Here is a 14,520-nt window from a genome sequence, read left to right on the forward strand (position 1 = left end):
CTCCGGAGCCCCTCGCCCGAGGCCCTGGCCCTCACCAGCGTGAAAGCGTCGTAGGCCTGGGCCAGCTCCTCAGTGCGGTACTGCTCCAGCACCACCACACCCTGCAAGCCTGCGCTGCGGCGCCGCGCACATCCCTCACAGTGCACCAGGTATGTGTTGCGGCTGCCGTTCTCACTTGTCACGAACAAGATATTGAACACCTCCACCTGGAGGAAAGGAAGGAATGGTTACCAGGAGAGCAGACTACTAAGAATACTTCTCCAGCAGGACCCAGGGAGGATAGGTGCACTTACGTCGCACTCATTGCAGTAGTAGGCAGGTTCGTCCTTGACTCGGCCCTGGTAAGCGATTTTCTTCCCTGCCCGCACTAGGCTCTCCCGTTGTACCTGGCAGTGCTTCATGGACTGCAGGAGGCAAAACCTGCAAGGAGGCGGGAGGGGCTGTAGAGGAGAAGCTGCTGCAGTGTGGATGGGTCAGGGGCAGAACAGGGGCAGGTGGGGGTTGGGATTCAGCCCTTAAGATTGCAGGCAGTACCATAACACCTCCCCTCAGTGGGGCTTCCTCACGCCTGGGTCACATCCCCTATCTAGGCATCTGTAAATTTCAAGTGGTTTTTATCTATATAGACCACTGAAAAATAAAGGTTCTGAGAGCAGAAATTGTCAGCTTCCCCAACACAGTTTATACTGTGGGCACGTGGCAGACATAGAGAGGTGAAGAATAGGGTAGAGTCATACAGGATGAACAAAGGCAGAGCAGGTCAGGTGAAGGTGAAATCCCCCTAGAAGGACCCTCACTTGATCATCTTGAATAAGTCGGGGTCGCTGATTTTGACTGTTCGAGCCACATTCCAGGACACATGAATCATGGGCACGATGGATTTGACGTTCTTCACCTCGTTCCACTCATATCGTTCCAGGGCCAGCTGGTACTGATAGGCTGCGGGCCAGAGGGAATCACTACAAGGATTCTCAAACAGGCCCCAGCCAGCTGGGTCCAAGCCCCTTCCAGCACAGCCGGCCACCCTCCAAGCCCACTCCTCCCACAAAGGGCTCACTCTGCAGGGCCCCACCCCCTCACTACACCGTGACCTGGCCCCACACTTACCAGTGAGGGGTCCCACATTCCAGGCAATGTTGTTGCACCAGCCAGTGGCCTGCACCCAGTGCACAGTCCCCGCATTAATCCACACAAGGTCTCCTGGGCGCTGCACAAAGCGGTATACAGGTATATTGGAAGCATAGAGGTCATCCAGGATTGGCCACCAGGAACCTGTCAAGTAGTCCACACCGTGCCTGGAGGGTAGGAAGCCACAGGGTTGGGTGGGAATCTTGGGAGACCCAAGGATGGGGCTGGGATGGGTAACTAGCAAAGAGACAATGCACACCGATCACAGAAGGCGCTGATGGTCTCCCAGTAGTGCTCATGCACTGCAAACCATTCACAGTCTCCTGGGCCAATGTTAATATTGACAGAGCAGAAATTGTTGTTCTCTTGGTGGCCTGCAGGTGGTAACAGAGAACAACATAGCTGGCAGGATCAGAGCCTATGGACTTTGCCTTCTAGAATACTCAAGCCTTTGCTGCCTCAGCATTACCCCCAGCCCTCCTCTCCAGCATTTCCCAGAGATGTGCTCCCAGCAAGGTATGCACCTGGTGTTCGGCTACCGGGGACCTTCATGTACAGCTGCACAGTGTTCATGCCCAGGATGGTGTGGCCCACATGGCTGAGCATGTTGCCTGTGGATGTTACCCGCATGAAGGCAGGCAACTTCAGCAACTCCTGCAACTGGGGCTTCCACCTATAGGGCCAGGGGGCAACCACTGTGAAAAGGGACCTTTATGTGCCCAGCAGCACTCTGGCCCCAGCTTTGCTGCCCCTGCCCCACTGACCTCTTGGCATCAGACAGGTCGATGTTGGTGCCAAATTTGATGATGTGATGGTTCTTTGGGTCTGGCGCACTGCTGCTGGTGTAATAAAACACAAGATTGGTTTGTGGAGAGCCCAGGATGAGGAGCTATACAGGGAAGTGGCACAACTGTAACATACCTAGGAGGGGTTCCTGTGGTGCTGTCTGGCTCCTCCGACTCCTCATCCTCACTTTCCTTTTCCTCCTGCTCAGCCAGAGTAGAAGGCAGGCTTGGGTCAATGATCCTCCCAGGGCTCTCCCACTGCAGTCCAATTCCAGCAGCCAGCCTCCACCTAGGCTCACCCCTCACCTGCAGTGACTCCTGGAAGGACGAGGCCTGATACTGCGCATACTTGGCAATGGTGGTGTGGGAACGGGAACTCTCACAAGGCCAGATCTGTCGCGTGCCAGTCAGATCCCAGTTCTCATCTGAGGGCTGCTGCACCTGGGTGCGTACCTCCACAGTGTGCTCACCACTTGCCTCCACCAGAGTCTTGGTGGAGAAGAGGCCCAAGTCTATAAGGAGGGTCAAGCAGGGCATCAGGACAGAGGCAGAGGATGGGGACTTGAGGATGCAACTCACCCTTGTCTTTCCTACTGCCCAAGCCTCTGACAGTAGACACAGGCTTGGCAACACTCAGCCCAGGAGAATGAGCAAGAAGACCAACCCCACATGAGGTCAGAAGGGCTGGTCACACAGTAGGCCACATGCCACTAAGCGAGTACTCAATGACTGGTCAGCTTCTTTATTGAGCCAATTAAAGATTTAGTCAAACAAGTAGCCCAAAGTGGAAAAAAAGCATAAATGGGTATAAAGGACATGAAGAGTGATTTTCATATTTCTGTAGTTTCTTCTGCATTTAGTTTGAAATTGTGCACATTAAAAAACTCAAAAGTGAGGCACAACTGGGCATGGTGGTGCACACCTGTAATCCCAGCACTTAGGAGGCTGAGACAGGAGGATCACCACTAGTTTGAGACCAGCCTGGGCTACATAGCAAGTTCAAGGCCAGTCTGAAGTACATAACAAGACCTTGGGTCAAAAAATAAAAATAAAAGAGAGAGAGACCCAAACCATGGATCTTCAGGCATTGTCTACAATCTGTATTCTCATTCTCAATCACCAAGAAAACCAGAAGTAACTCTATAAGGCCCTAAAAGACATGTACCTTTACCATTTGCCCACTACTAGGGACATATGACAGGTAGGAGAAAAGTTGGAGCTGATCAAAGCACTCCTCAAACATGGCCTACATGTGACTGAATAGGTGAGCTCATTACAGCCACTGTCCTGAGGGTTCAAGTGTGGGGGTTCTTGAGAGGCATACCTACCACATCTCCTTATAACTCTCCCTACACTTTCTGCCTCCCATACTTACTAAGCCGTAGGGATCCTGCCAGGCCCCGGATCACGGTGATAGGATTTCGAGGGTCTGTACAGAACTGCAGCAGCACTGGTGAGAAGGCATCTCGTTTGCTCTCCAGCTGAGAAATAGGAGGCTAGGATGAGGGTTCTGCTCCAGGCTCCAAGCACTCCAGCCACCCCCAACACTACCTTAGAACATACATAGATGCTGGGTGTAGGGGGATTGAGTTTTTCTCGTGGCAGCTTCTCCTCACTATTGATCTTCGGTTTTACAGACTGGGCAGGAGAAAGGTAGGACTCTCGAAATTTCCCTTTCACCTTGGCATTCCTGTTGGAGGACATTGGGTTAAGGACAAAAACATCAGGGTGATGGGCAGACTACCACCTCCAGGCTCAGCTGACAGCCCCCAACTTACTTGCTGGCACGCACGACATCAGCAGCACAGTGACTGATGGTGAGGTCTGCCATGCGCAGTCGACGTTCTTCCACCTCAGAAGCGATAAAGGTCTCCTTGTCACCACTCTCTACCTTGATGAGCCTGATCTTCAGCTCCTTGGGGGGCCCCTCACTAAGTGAGCGTAGCTTCAGCATGTCAGCACGGCTGACACCCGGAGGCCCTGGAGCTTCCTCTCGAGTCTTCTTCCCAGGAACAGGGGCTGATGGGGGTGTGGGCTGGGTAGAGGGGGCAGGAACCGGTGCAAGGGCAGAAGCTGTGGGTGACTTGGCCTTGGAGGCCCCACCAAGATCAGGCCGGGCCTTCTCACGACCTTGGATCTCCTCGCTTTGCAGGTCCAGGTTCCCTAGCACCCGGCGGCTTTTCTCTTTGGGTGCCTTGGCCTTTGTACTCCCTTCTCGGGGCCGCCGACCCACACTGTCTTTACAGGCCCGCCTGTGCCTTCGGTGCTCCTTCAGGTGCTCCTTCTGGCGCCTCTTGCCACTTCCTGGCCCTGCTGCTGCTGTCACACCACCAGTCTCCTCCTTGACCTGTGCAGGAGGCAGCAGTCGCTCAGCCACACTGTCCAGTGCGTCTGCTGTGTCCACTGTGTCTCCTGGGTCGATGACATTCCGGCCCACCCGCTCCACAAGGGTTTCACAAGCCCGACTGATCTCTTCTAGCACCTCAGACTCAGAGCGAGCAGGTGGCAGAGGCAAAGGTGGGGGTGGCTGGGTGGAAGTCGCAGGACCCGGGGCTGGCTCTTCACCGGCCCTGTGCTCCCGGGCCCAGGGCCCGCCTGAGGTAGAAAACTGAGATGACGAGGAAGCAGAGGGCTGTGGGGACCCCTGGGCACTAGGGGCCACTGAGGTGGGTGGTAGGGCAGTAGCACCTGATGGGGGGCCAGGGGAATACTGACTGGTGGGCAAGGGCCCAGGCCGGGTGGAAACAGCTGCTCCATTTCCCCGGTAACAGTACTTCTGTCCCTCCAGCACACAGGCTAAGGATTTGAGCAGGCTGGCGGGGCTGGCTGGTGGGGGTGGTAGGGGTGGTGTTGTTTGTGGCTGGGAGGGTGAAGGGAACTTGGCTAGAGGTGGTGGTGGTGGTAGGGCTGGTGGTGGCTTCTTCTCCTCTTCCTGGGTGGTGGCATTGGCAGTGGCAATGGTGGTGGCAGCAGTGGCTGTGGTGGTAGTGATGGTGGTGGTGGCATCAGCAGTAGTGGTGGCAGCAGTGGTAAATGGGGCTTTGTCACTAGGGAATTGAGGCTGTAGAGATGCAAAGGGCTCCTTCAGTGGAGGTGGGGGGACCACTCCTGCTTCTTGTTGCTGCTGTTCTTCCTCCTTTCGGATCGATTCATCCAGCATCTTCATGATGTTAGCCAGCCCATCAGGTAAGATCTTGAATTCTGCTGGCTCTTCAAACTGGTCCTCCAGAGGGGTTGAGGGAAAATCAAAGAGGCGTGGGCCTCGGGCAGGCAGTTCCCCAACCCTAGGCGGCACAGGCTGAGGGGCTTTACTCAGGGGGCCTGGGAGTGGCCCTGGCTCCACCTCGGGGGTCTTTGGGAAGGAGACCCTGGGCCGTGGGCTCTCCGAGCGCCTGAAGCTTCCTGAGGTATTTTGGTGGCAAGAGGAGGGAGGAGCTGGAGGCAGGGCAAGGGTCAGGGGTGCAAGAGGTGAGTCTTGGGGATTAATTGTTGGGCTGGGAGGCCGGGGAAGGGGCTCTATACTTCTGGACACATAAGGAGGTGGAGAGAAGGGCACAGGCCCAGTAGAGCTGTTGTGGTTGCCCTTGCTGCTGCTGAGCTTCCTGAGGTATTTTGGTGGCAAGAGGAGGGAGGAGCTGGAGGCAGGGCAAGGGTCAGGGGTGCAAGAGGTGAGTCTTGGGGATTAATTGTTGGGCTGGGAGGCCGGGGAAGGGGCTCTATACTTCTGGACACATAAGGAGGTGGAGAGAAGGGCACAGGCCCAGTAGAGCTGTTGTGGTTGCCCTTGCTGCTGCTGTTGCTGCTGCGGTTGTTGTTGCTGTTGTTGCTGCTGCTGCTGCTGCTGCTGCTGCTGCTGCTGCTGGTGGTTGGGGGAGTGGGAGGGGGATGCGAATCCTGAGTGCCCACAGAAAAGCGGGGGGCTGGAGGCCCCAAGAAGCCCTCACGTGGGGGGAGGGATGGTGGGGGAGGGCGAGGAGGTCCTTCAGCCCCAAAGAAAAGCTCCTCCAAGATCTCTCCATCTTCTCGCGCTGACCGGCAGGCTGGGCCCTTCAGCCAGGAAGGAGGTGGTGGGGGACGCAAGAGGCGAGGACAGGGGGGTGGAGGGGGGGAGGTGGGCCCAGGTGGCAGGGGCAGGTGGGGAGTGGCAGTGGGAGCCGCCAAAAACGGTTTCCGACTGTGTGCCAAGGGCCCCAGGCGGCCCTGGTGAGGGGAGACCTCCAGTGCAGGAGTTTGGTAATGGTCAGCGCCAGGCTGCAAGGATAAGACGGGGCAGTCAGAGCACTGCTCTGGCCACCTCAGGCAAGCTCCACCTCAGACAAGCCCACCCGAGATCAGCACTCACAAGGCCTGGGCTCAACTCCACACCCCGGAGATTGGTGCTGCTGCTGCTGCTACTGCTGCTGCTGCTGGTGGTAATGCCAGGGAGGCCAGGGGGCCGGGAAGGGGCGTAAGGCACGCAGGCGGTAGTTGCTGCTGGTGAAACGCTGGAGTCCATCCGCGACCTCTGAACTCTGCTCTCTCTAAGGTCACTTCCAGGGGGACGGGTGGCAGGCAGGCAGCCATGGCTCTCTGCTCCTGGGGGACGGGGGCTGGGGCCTGGGGGTGCAGTAGGGACCAGCCGGTGGCTGGGAGGATGGGTGGTATAGGCTGGAGCTGGGTAGGGATATGAGTGAGGCAGCGAGTGCCGCTGCTCCTATGGGAGATAAATAAAGATGCAAGTGAGGAATCAAAACTATGGAACTGACAAAATGTGACAGTCAATAGATGCGGGCTTACCTGGCGCTCTGGGGGTCCTGAGCCCTTGCGCTCAGGGCCCCAGGCATCTCCATGCAGGGTACTCCACAACCCTGGCTTAGTCAGCTGAAAGGGGGGGCTAGGAGCCAGGCCAGAGAGGGGTGGTGGTGGGGGCGGTGGTGGTGGTGGTAATGGTGGTGGAGGCAGTGGCAGCCCAGGGGGAAGGCCAGTCTGAAAGACAAAAGGGTGTGAAAATCTTAAGTCCTTGTCTCAGACCTGAATACTCTGTCTATAGACCGCCCCCACAATAATACCTGTTCAGAGCTGCAGCCTCTCCTGCGTTTGCCTCCAGGGCTGAGGCCCTCTTCCCCTGAGGGGCCTGAGAGTGCTGCAGGAGGTACAGGCTGCACCACTGGGGGTTCAGCAGCTCGCTTCACCGGAGGACCTCCCCGCTTGGCCCCATAGTTCCTCTTGTGCTGAAGACAAAAAGAAGAGAGAATGGCACAGGTGCAGGCTTTGCCTGGCCCTCTTCCCTACCCCACTTAGCCCCAGCCTCACCTCAAGGTGCAGCAGGTTCCACACTTGCTCCAGTGGGGGCAGGACCCTGGCTCGGTGTTGGCAGGAGCCAGCATGAAAGTTCCAGAGCTGGGCCTAGAGGCGGGAGTTAAAAGACAGAAGAAAATACAAGGTGGGGTCCCAGAGCTAGAAAGCAAGGCACAATCCCAGCGCCTTATGTCCTGCCTCATCCTACCTGCTGCAGTCGGCCAATGCGGGGCCCCAGTTCGGCAAAGCTTCCCCCATAACGAAGGGCGCTATGGTAGCAGCGTATGGCCTCCTCACTGTCATGCTCTGACTCATACAGCTGCCCAAGCTGTTCCCACAGCCCTGGCTGGGCTGGCTCCCGGAGCAACGCCTGTACACAGCCATGCAGGGATTCCAACTTCCCATGGAGGGGTCTTAGGGTGGGTGTCCTACAGAATAAAAAAGGTTCAGGTCAGGCTTGGAGAAACTAGGCTCCAACCTTACCCGCACCTCAGAATCTCTGAATTCTCCACTCACCCTGGAGCATAATATGGTTTGCTGGGGTGCCCAGAGCTACTGCCATGTGAAGGGGGTAGGGGAGCAGGGAGTGGGGGCTGCCCAATACTGGCTGAGCATCTGAAAAGAGAAAGGGTTTGTTATATACAGCAAAAAGGAGCAGTCTTGTCCCCTACAAGAAAAGGACTAAGAAAATAACAGCTAAGGTTGGTCCCGAGGCCCAGGGAATGGCAGAAACCCATGTAGAATGACACAAACAGAATAATATAGAAGACTGGGAGAGAAGTGCCTAGAGACAGGAATATGGCCTAAGGTCTCACCTGCCTCCAGACAGCCATGCACTACGAGGAGGGGGGTGGGGCGGACAGGAGCTCCAGGCCCCTGAGCAGCTCAGGCCCCCAAGGGCAAAGGCTTCCCGTGCAGCGCGGGCCCCTGGAGGGTCCACTGCCCGATGCATCCAGCCTAGATCCAGAGGTAGAGATTATGCTCTTACTGAGGGCAAAACCAGAGTTGTCAGTATAAGCTCTGCCAATCTGTCCCAGCCTTTCCCCTTACCAGGTCAGCAGTGGCCCCAGGAGCCCTGGAGATTGAGCACGGCCCCCTGCCCCAGCTCTCTGGGAGGATGGTCCGGCTCCAGCCGCTTTGACAAGAGTGCCCACTGTCCCCTGACCCTTCACGGCCGATACTAGAGACAAAAGGAAAATGAGTACGGTGAACTGACCAGCACACCGTCAGGGTACAGATCTTTCATTTGTTCAGGGAAGGTAAGAGGAGGCCCATTCAGCCTAAGGAGCCCCTAGAAGAACATGAGAGTAAAGTGGCTGGAAACTAGGACGAGTTGCAGGGAACTCAACGTCGGAGCAAATCAGTGGCAAACCACCAGGTCCGACCCGAACGCCACAGTTGCTTACCCTGCCTGGGTGGGAGCGTCCTCTCACAGCGTTGGTGAGCTCCAGAAATCGGACCAATCACAGAATTTCCTCTCTCCCCACAAAGCCAATCATCACCCGTGTCTCCGCCTCAGTAACAGCCTGGTCGGAACCAATAGGAGCAAGGTTAGCCCGCGGGGCGGGGGTTGGGGGGGCAGCGGAGCCGGTCAGACCGGCTTGGCCCCAGGTGACCCCGTTATGACCTCGCGGTTGCCACCTGGGGTCCCCAACGTGGATGTGACACCTGGGCCGGCAGGGCAATAGCAGTAGGCCGGCCGGCTGGGCTAGACCGGTGCGGATAAGGGCGGTGAGTTTCACCGGCTGGCCCGGGGGACAGCGCTATCCGCCATCCTAACACACCGACAGAACCGACAATGGACCTAGCTGGACAGCACGAGTCACCCCTAGCCCGGCCTCAGTGGGGCTGGCCCCGAATGCTCCTTAAAACTGTTCCGGGCTCGTCGGGCACAACTCCAGCACCCAAACCCATCAGCACCAGTACCACAGCGGTCCACCCGCATCGCCTCACACCGTCCCAAACCAGTCGAGTCCCCAGCCTCATACCCAAATCCTCCAGTTCCCTGGCTGAGTCAGTACCAACCGACGCCCCCCAAACCAGTCCTCCTTTGATCCTCCAACTTATGAGAAGTTGCGCACCGTGGTCCCGAGTGTCCCCTCTCGCGTGGCTGCTGTATCCTCTATGCCCTTTCCCCGCCAGGGCCACGCGGTTCCCCACGGCCCACGTGGCCCCCGCCCCCCAAGGGAGGGGGGATTTCGGGGGTTGCCCGTGACGTGGCTACTTGCGCAGCGGAAGCGCGGTGTGTAAGTGTGTGTGTGTGTGGGGGGGGGTCCTTCTGGCCGGAGGAGGGCGGGGCTCTACAGGCAGTGACATCACCTCTGTCCCACTCTCACCGCCTACTCCCTTAAAGAACCCAGAACACGTTTCATTTCCTCCTTCACGCCCCCCTCCCCTTTTTCAGTTGGTGCTGGCTCTACGCAAGGCTGACACAGCGTTCCCTTGTCTTGGGCACCTTCTCTTTAGCACTGGCTAGTCTTTCTAGCCTGTCTCGGGCCAGGAGCTTCGTTCCGCGCCTACCCCGAGTCCCCGCAGGTAGGGAGCCGGCTTCGCTCCCAGGATCGGTCCTTTGAGAGTCTAGAGTACAAAGAACAGCGAGAGGCGAGAGTCGAGTACAAAGCGGCGGGGGCGGGGCCAGCGCTCCAGCTGGAGGGAGCACAGGCAGGAAGCCGGGGGAGAGCTCGCGGCAGGGGCTGGGGGCGGCTGGAAAGTTTGCCTTCGCTGAAAAGTGTGCGCCGTGGGGAAATTTCCACCCAACCCACAAGTGCACAAGTTTCTGGTGAAAACAACCCTCCCTGCCACAGGGGCATTGTCATCGGTCTGCATGGAAGTGCTTGGATCCTCCAGGACCCGACGTGCCACTCCACGTGAGCCCTGGTGGACTCTTGCGCTTCTCCGGCGGCTCATGCGGAGTTTCTGTCACAACACACTCTCTCAGAGGGAGCAGCTTCCCTATAGGCTACCAAATCCGCGGATGAGTACAACGCTTAACTGGTCAAGTAGAACCCGGGCTGGCTGCCCGCACCCAAGACCTGCAGGGACCCACGGACCAGACGTGGGCAAACGAGGACCTGGCAGACCAGGTATCAGAGGCAGATCACTACAAAGGAAGTGGTGCCCAGAGCGCAGCCAGTTACCAGGAAATGCAGCTTCCCTTTCGGCGATGACACTTTCCTTCTGCCACTTCCCCTTTCCCACGGGGAACTGACTCAGCTTTCCCTAAATTAGCCAGTTCCGTCCCTCTCACTTCCTGGTCTTCAACCTTTATCTGCAAACCCCCAATCCAGCATCTGGAAATACAGTGCCCTCACTCGAAGACAAAACTTCCTGTACACTAAACACATTCTCGCCAGCCACCTCAGATTCTTGTCCCCACTCCGGACCGAGGCCCTGACCGCCCCCCCAGCCCTCACTTGGGACCTGATTCAAGCTTGGGGTGGCGGAGAATGAGTCACCTAGAAACCCTTCCCCTGTTCCCACTGACTCAGCCCCCGCCTCCCTGAACTCAGACACACAGTCACAGGCAGACACAACTCTTCAGCCCACACACTGCTCACCACCAGCCTCTCGGAATTTCCCCCCTCCTCTCCCCAACGACGGCTCCTCCCCGCCCGGGGTAGCCCCGCAGCCGCACGCACACCTGTCCCCCCTCCTCTCCCCAACGACGGCTCCTCCCCGCCCGGGGTAGCCCCGCAGCCGCACGCACACCTGTTCCCAGACCGCCGCCGGCGGCCGGCTCGCCGTCGACTCTCACCTTCACTCTCGCCCTGGTATAGAAATAGCCCTCTCCGACTCCGGGGGTTCACACTAACCCTGGGGAGGGGACAACCACAGGCAGGCACAAAGAATACACCCACAGACTTCTCGAAGACAGAAGGGAGATAGATGCACGAGGCCAGAGCCAGGCTGGGAGAGCGACACACTTCTGGGGCAGACATTCCAGGCTCCCCCGACACGATCCACAATCCCGAGCCAGCACCTGAAAGGGTTAATTCCGCTCCCGTCGAGGACACGCCCTCTCCATCCGGGCACTCCCAGCAAAGCCCAACTCCGCCCCCTCCATCCGGGCTCTAGACTCGCGGACTTTAACCTACCCCCTCCCTCTAGAGCCCCTTGAGAAAACCACTCCATCCATCATGCCCACTTAACTCTCTCTGGGCTTGAGGCCGAGGACCCCCTCCGCGCAGTGCCCCAGCCACGCGAGACGCGTCTAAGAGGCCAGCCGTGCACACACAAACTCTCAGGACCTCCAAAGACCAGACCCCGTTGATGAGGTTTTACCAAGCAGGCAGCCAGTCGGCTGCACAGGGCCAGTTCAGGACCCCCGCGGCAGCACACTCCCCTCCTGTCCTCATTTTGCCTGGTGGAAGCCAGGTGCTAAAGGCACGCTTCTTACCTGGGAGAAGGCGAGGCGGGGGTGGGGGGCAGAAGGGCCACCGGCTGAGGCTCAGCTGTGACTCAGCCACCCGGGCAGGCCGCCCGCCCGGGATTCCCTTCCCCAGCTTTCCCCAGCAGCCGGCCCCTCCCCGCCCCCCACAGAGGAGTGACAGTGCTGGCCTTGGCCCGCTATGTGTCACTGCGGGCCTTGTGTCTGCCTCTGACTGGGCGCTGTGTTCACCAGTCTGTCTGACAAGGTCGGCTGTGTGTGGGTCCGGTGTCTGTCTCTTGTATGCACCTGCATATCTGCTCATCTTGTCTCCCTCAGTGCCTGTGTCTGACGCGTTCCTGTCATTATCCCTGTCTACATGACTCCGCAGGGCTGACTCTGTCTGTGTGTCTGCCTGGCTCCTGTCTCGGTCTTTTGTCTGGGTCTGCCTCTGCATCACTAGGGTGATCACGTGTGTCTTTGCACATGTCTTTCTGTGTTTGCCTACATGTTCCTGAACAGAGTCAGGGAATACATAGGAACAGGCTGACCTGTCTGACTCCTTGCCTCACTCCCTTGAATACTGGCATCTTTCTGGATCAGCGATCCTTCTTTGAGTCAACTAGGGGAGGGGGCTATCTTCATTTAAGTTCCCTCCCATTCCTAAACATCCTTGCTTATTCTCACGGGTCCCTCAAGCTCCCATTAGGACAACTGCTAGCACTTGGTCAATATTTGTTACATGCCAGGCACTGTGCTAAACATTTTACATACATCTTTTAACTTCCCCAAATTTGAACATAGCTGGTATTCTGATTACCCCATTTTGCAGATGAGGAAACTAAGGCTCTGGAAGGTTAGGTAATTTGTCCAAGTTCATTCTGCAAGTTACCAAAAGAGCTGGGCTTCTTTCCAGAGCCACATCCTTTCCACTGCCTCTGTCCTCCCTTGATTTTATTCTCACAGACCGTCTCCTGGGCCAGCCTTCCTCATTTCTACCCTCTGTTACCATCCCAAATTTTTCATATCCCCTAAATAAGGTATAGATAGGAGGCTGTGCAGCAGACATCAAAGGGCAAAGGTTTCTTGGCAATGAAACTCTTTCTGTTAACATTTTTATTCAGCACAAATCCACAGAGGACCCCCAATGTACAATCCATCATGCCAAACAGTGAGAGATACACAGCAGACAACAGTCCCATTCAAGAAATTCAGTAATAAGGAAGAGCAATGCATACGTAAGGAACTTAAAATTCTTGCCTTAGAGGAAATCTCTTTCTCCTACAAAGGAAAGGGGAATTCAGCAGGGCCTCAGGCAGAGAATTGGCAGAAGGAATGAAGGAAGCAGGAGAGGAATAAGATGTCAGGTGTGGGGAGAGAATGGGACAGAAGGGGATTTGGGAGGAAAAGTGAGATGGTAAGACTGCCATGGAAATAGTTGTAGCAATGATCTATTATATCTCCCCACATCAATTTCCAAACAACTTTCATAAGCCAAGATATTCAACAACTTATGGCAGCAAAGCCCTTTCTCAAGAAGAAACTCCTCCAGGGGTATCTCATATATACTGTACTTTCAGGTTGCAAACGCTAGCTTAATTCCATCAGCAACAGAATTGTAGCTGATGAGGGTTTGGGTAGAAGTTTTTTGGTGGTACCAGAGAGGCTGGAAAGGTACAAGACTGAACCATTCATAGGAGATAGAGGGGAGTAGAAGGGCTGAACCATTTAATACCACATGGTAGGGGGAAGCTCAGTTGGACTGGACCATTCTGAAGAGTGGGCAGGATACAAATCATATCAAACATTTTCAAACAAGGAGGCCACTCAGGGGCTGGACTTACCAGATGGAGTTTGGTGTGCCCTCTCATTGGAACCTGCACCCCAGCAATGGGGTGCAGCAGACCTTGGTGGGGTGGATAGTGCTACCGGCCCAGCATGGTGCCTGGGGGGAACCTAAAAGGAAAAGTCAGTTAGAGGTGGGGTCACACAGGCTCAAGGACTACCTTGTGCTCCCTCCTTCCTCACTGAAGAGAAACTTGGCTCTGGTGATCAGAAGAGATGGGAGAAATGGTTTCCATGGTGACCAGAAAGCCATCCCCAAAGTGGTCCTCCAACCTTCCCCCCTTCAGGAAGTAGCCTGGATCAGACGGTAGAGGAGCCTGCTATGGCATTTGAGTAAATCTACAGTGGACAACAACCCAAGGGTGCCTCTTCCCACAGGACCTTTCAACTGAGACCAGCCCCATCTTAACCCAAGCCAACCTCAGTCCTGACCCCAGGGCATGCAGACCCTTTTTCTTCAGCTCAGCTGGCTTCAACCTAGAAGTTCCTCTCCAACTTTATCAAGACACCAGACAGTGAACTCCACCCTCTGGACTCTGCCCCCTCCCCTTCCCCTAGGCGGGTGCAGGCAGGTCTTGGTGAACAGCACAGGTGGCCAGACTAGATGAACAAGCCCAACAGGGAGGAGCCTTCCTCTTCTGCAACAACTATGACTCTAGGCCTGAGCCTGGAAGTGGCCTCTGCTGCAAGCCCCCCTCCATCCACCCTCAAGGCCATATCCTGTTTCCCCATCATCTCCTTCCTCTGTGTGGCCCATGAAGGTGAGAGAGGCCCACTCCCTTCCCTCCTAAGCCTGAGACAAAGAGTTTAGTCTTTTAACTTTAAGTTCAAGGCCAAGAAGCAGGTGGTCCATCCAGGGGTCAGTCCTCAGTCAAACCTAACCTCAGACTCATTCCTCAGGGACATGTGTTTTCCATTCCCCTAAGCTATGGTTCTCAGCCCCTGTGGACCCAGACACTTTGGCCCCCAGTCCAGTCTCTCCACTCCCTGCCCTTCCAGGCTCCATCCTTTCCCCTGCCCCAGAGACTAAAGCCTCTGGCCCCCAGCCTCCATGATGCAATATGCCGCAAGCTTCTGTGGCTGCTGATGACACTGCCCCCAGGGAAGTGTTATTTGTAA

General features: G+C 56.5%; 1 protein-coding gene across 1 annotated transcript in view; it reads right to left on the reverse strand.

Annotated features, from left to right (window-relative positions):
• Positions 1 to 8,322, reverse strand: part of Kdm6b (lysine demethylase 6B) — an 8,778-nt gene extending 456 nt beyond the window's left edge. The window contains exons 1-21 of the mRNA XM_010614894.1: positions 8,241 to 8,322; positions 8,006 to 8,147; positions 7,707 to 7,805; positions 7,399 to 7,618; positions 7,206 to 7,298; positions 6,962 to 7,123; positions 6,690 to 6,878; positions 6,256 to 6,606; positions 5,697 to 6,164; positions 3,692 to 5,496; positions 3,477 to 3,603; positions 3,289 to 3,394; positions 2,220 to 2,425; positions 2,050 to 2,114; positions 1,893 to 1,964; positions 1,653 to 1,801; positions 1,388 to 1,502; positions 1,108 to 1,295; positions 798 to 939; positions 294 to 420; positions 36 to 206 (exon numbers count right to left, since the gene is read on the reverse strand). Of these exons, the coding sequence (XP_010613196.1) occupies positions 36 to 206; positions 294 to 420; positions 798 to 939; positions 1,108 to 1,295; positions 1,388 to 1,502; positions 1,653 to 1,801; positions 1,893 to 1,964; positions 2,050 to 2,114; positions 2,220 to 2,425; positions 3,289 to 3,394; positions 3,477 to 3,603; positions 3,692 to 5,496; positions 5,697 to 6,164; positions 6,256 to 6,606; positions 6,690 to 6,878; positions 6,962 to 7,123; positions 7,206 to 7,298; positions 7,399 to 7,618; positions 7,707 to 7,805; positions 8,006 to 8,142 (4,992 nt within the window). The 5' untranslated portion in view covers positions 8,143 to 8,147; positions 8,241 to 8,322. The remainder of the gene's footprint in view (positions 1 to 35; positions 207 to 293; positions 421 to 797; positions 940 to 1,107; positions 1,296 to 1,387; positions 1,503 to 1,652; positions 1,802 to 1,892; positions 1,965 to 2,049; positions 2,115 to 2,219; positions 2,426 to 3,288; positions 3,395 to 3,476; positions 3,604 to 3,691; positions 5,497 to 5,696; positions 6,165 to 6,255; positions 6,607 to 6,689; positions 6,879 to 6,961; positions 7,124 to 7,205; positions 7,299 to 7,398; positions 7,619 to 7,706; positions 7,806 to 8,005; positions 8,148 to 8,240) is intronic.
• Positions 8,323 to 14,520: the final 6,198 nt, after the last annotated feature.

This window comes from Fukomys damarensis, unplaced genomic scaffold (genome assembly GCF_012274545.1).
Source record: "Fukomys damarensis isolate Sample0158 unplaced genomic scaffold, DMR_v1.0_HiC HiC_scaffold_13, whole genome shotgun sequence".
NCBI classification, from domain to species: Eukaryota; Metazoa; Chordata; class Mammalia; order Rodentia; family Bathyergidae; genus Fukomys; species Fukomys damarensis.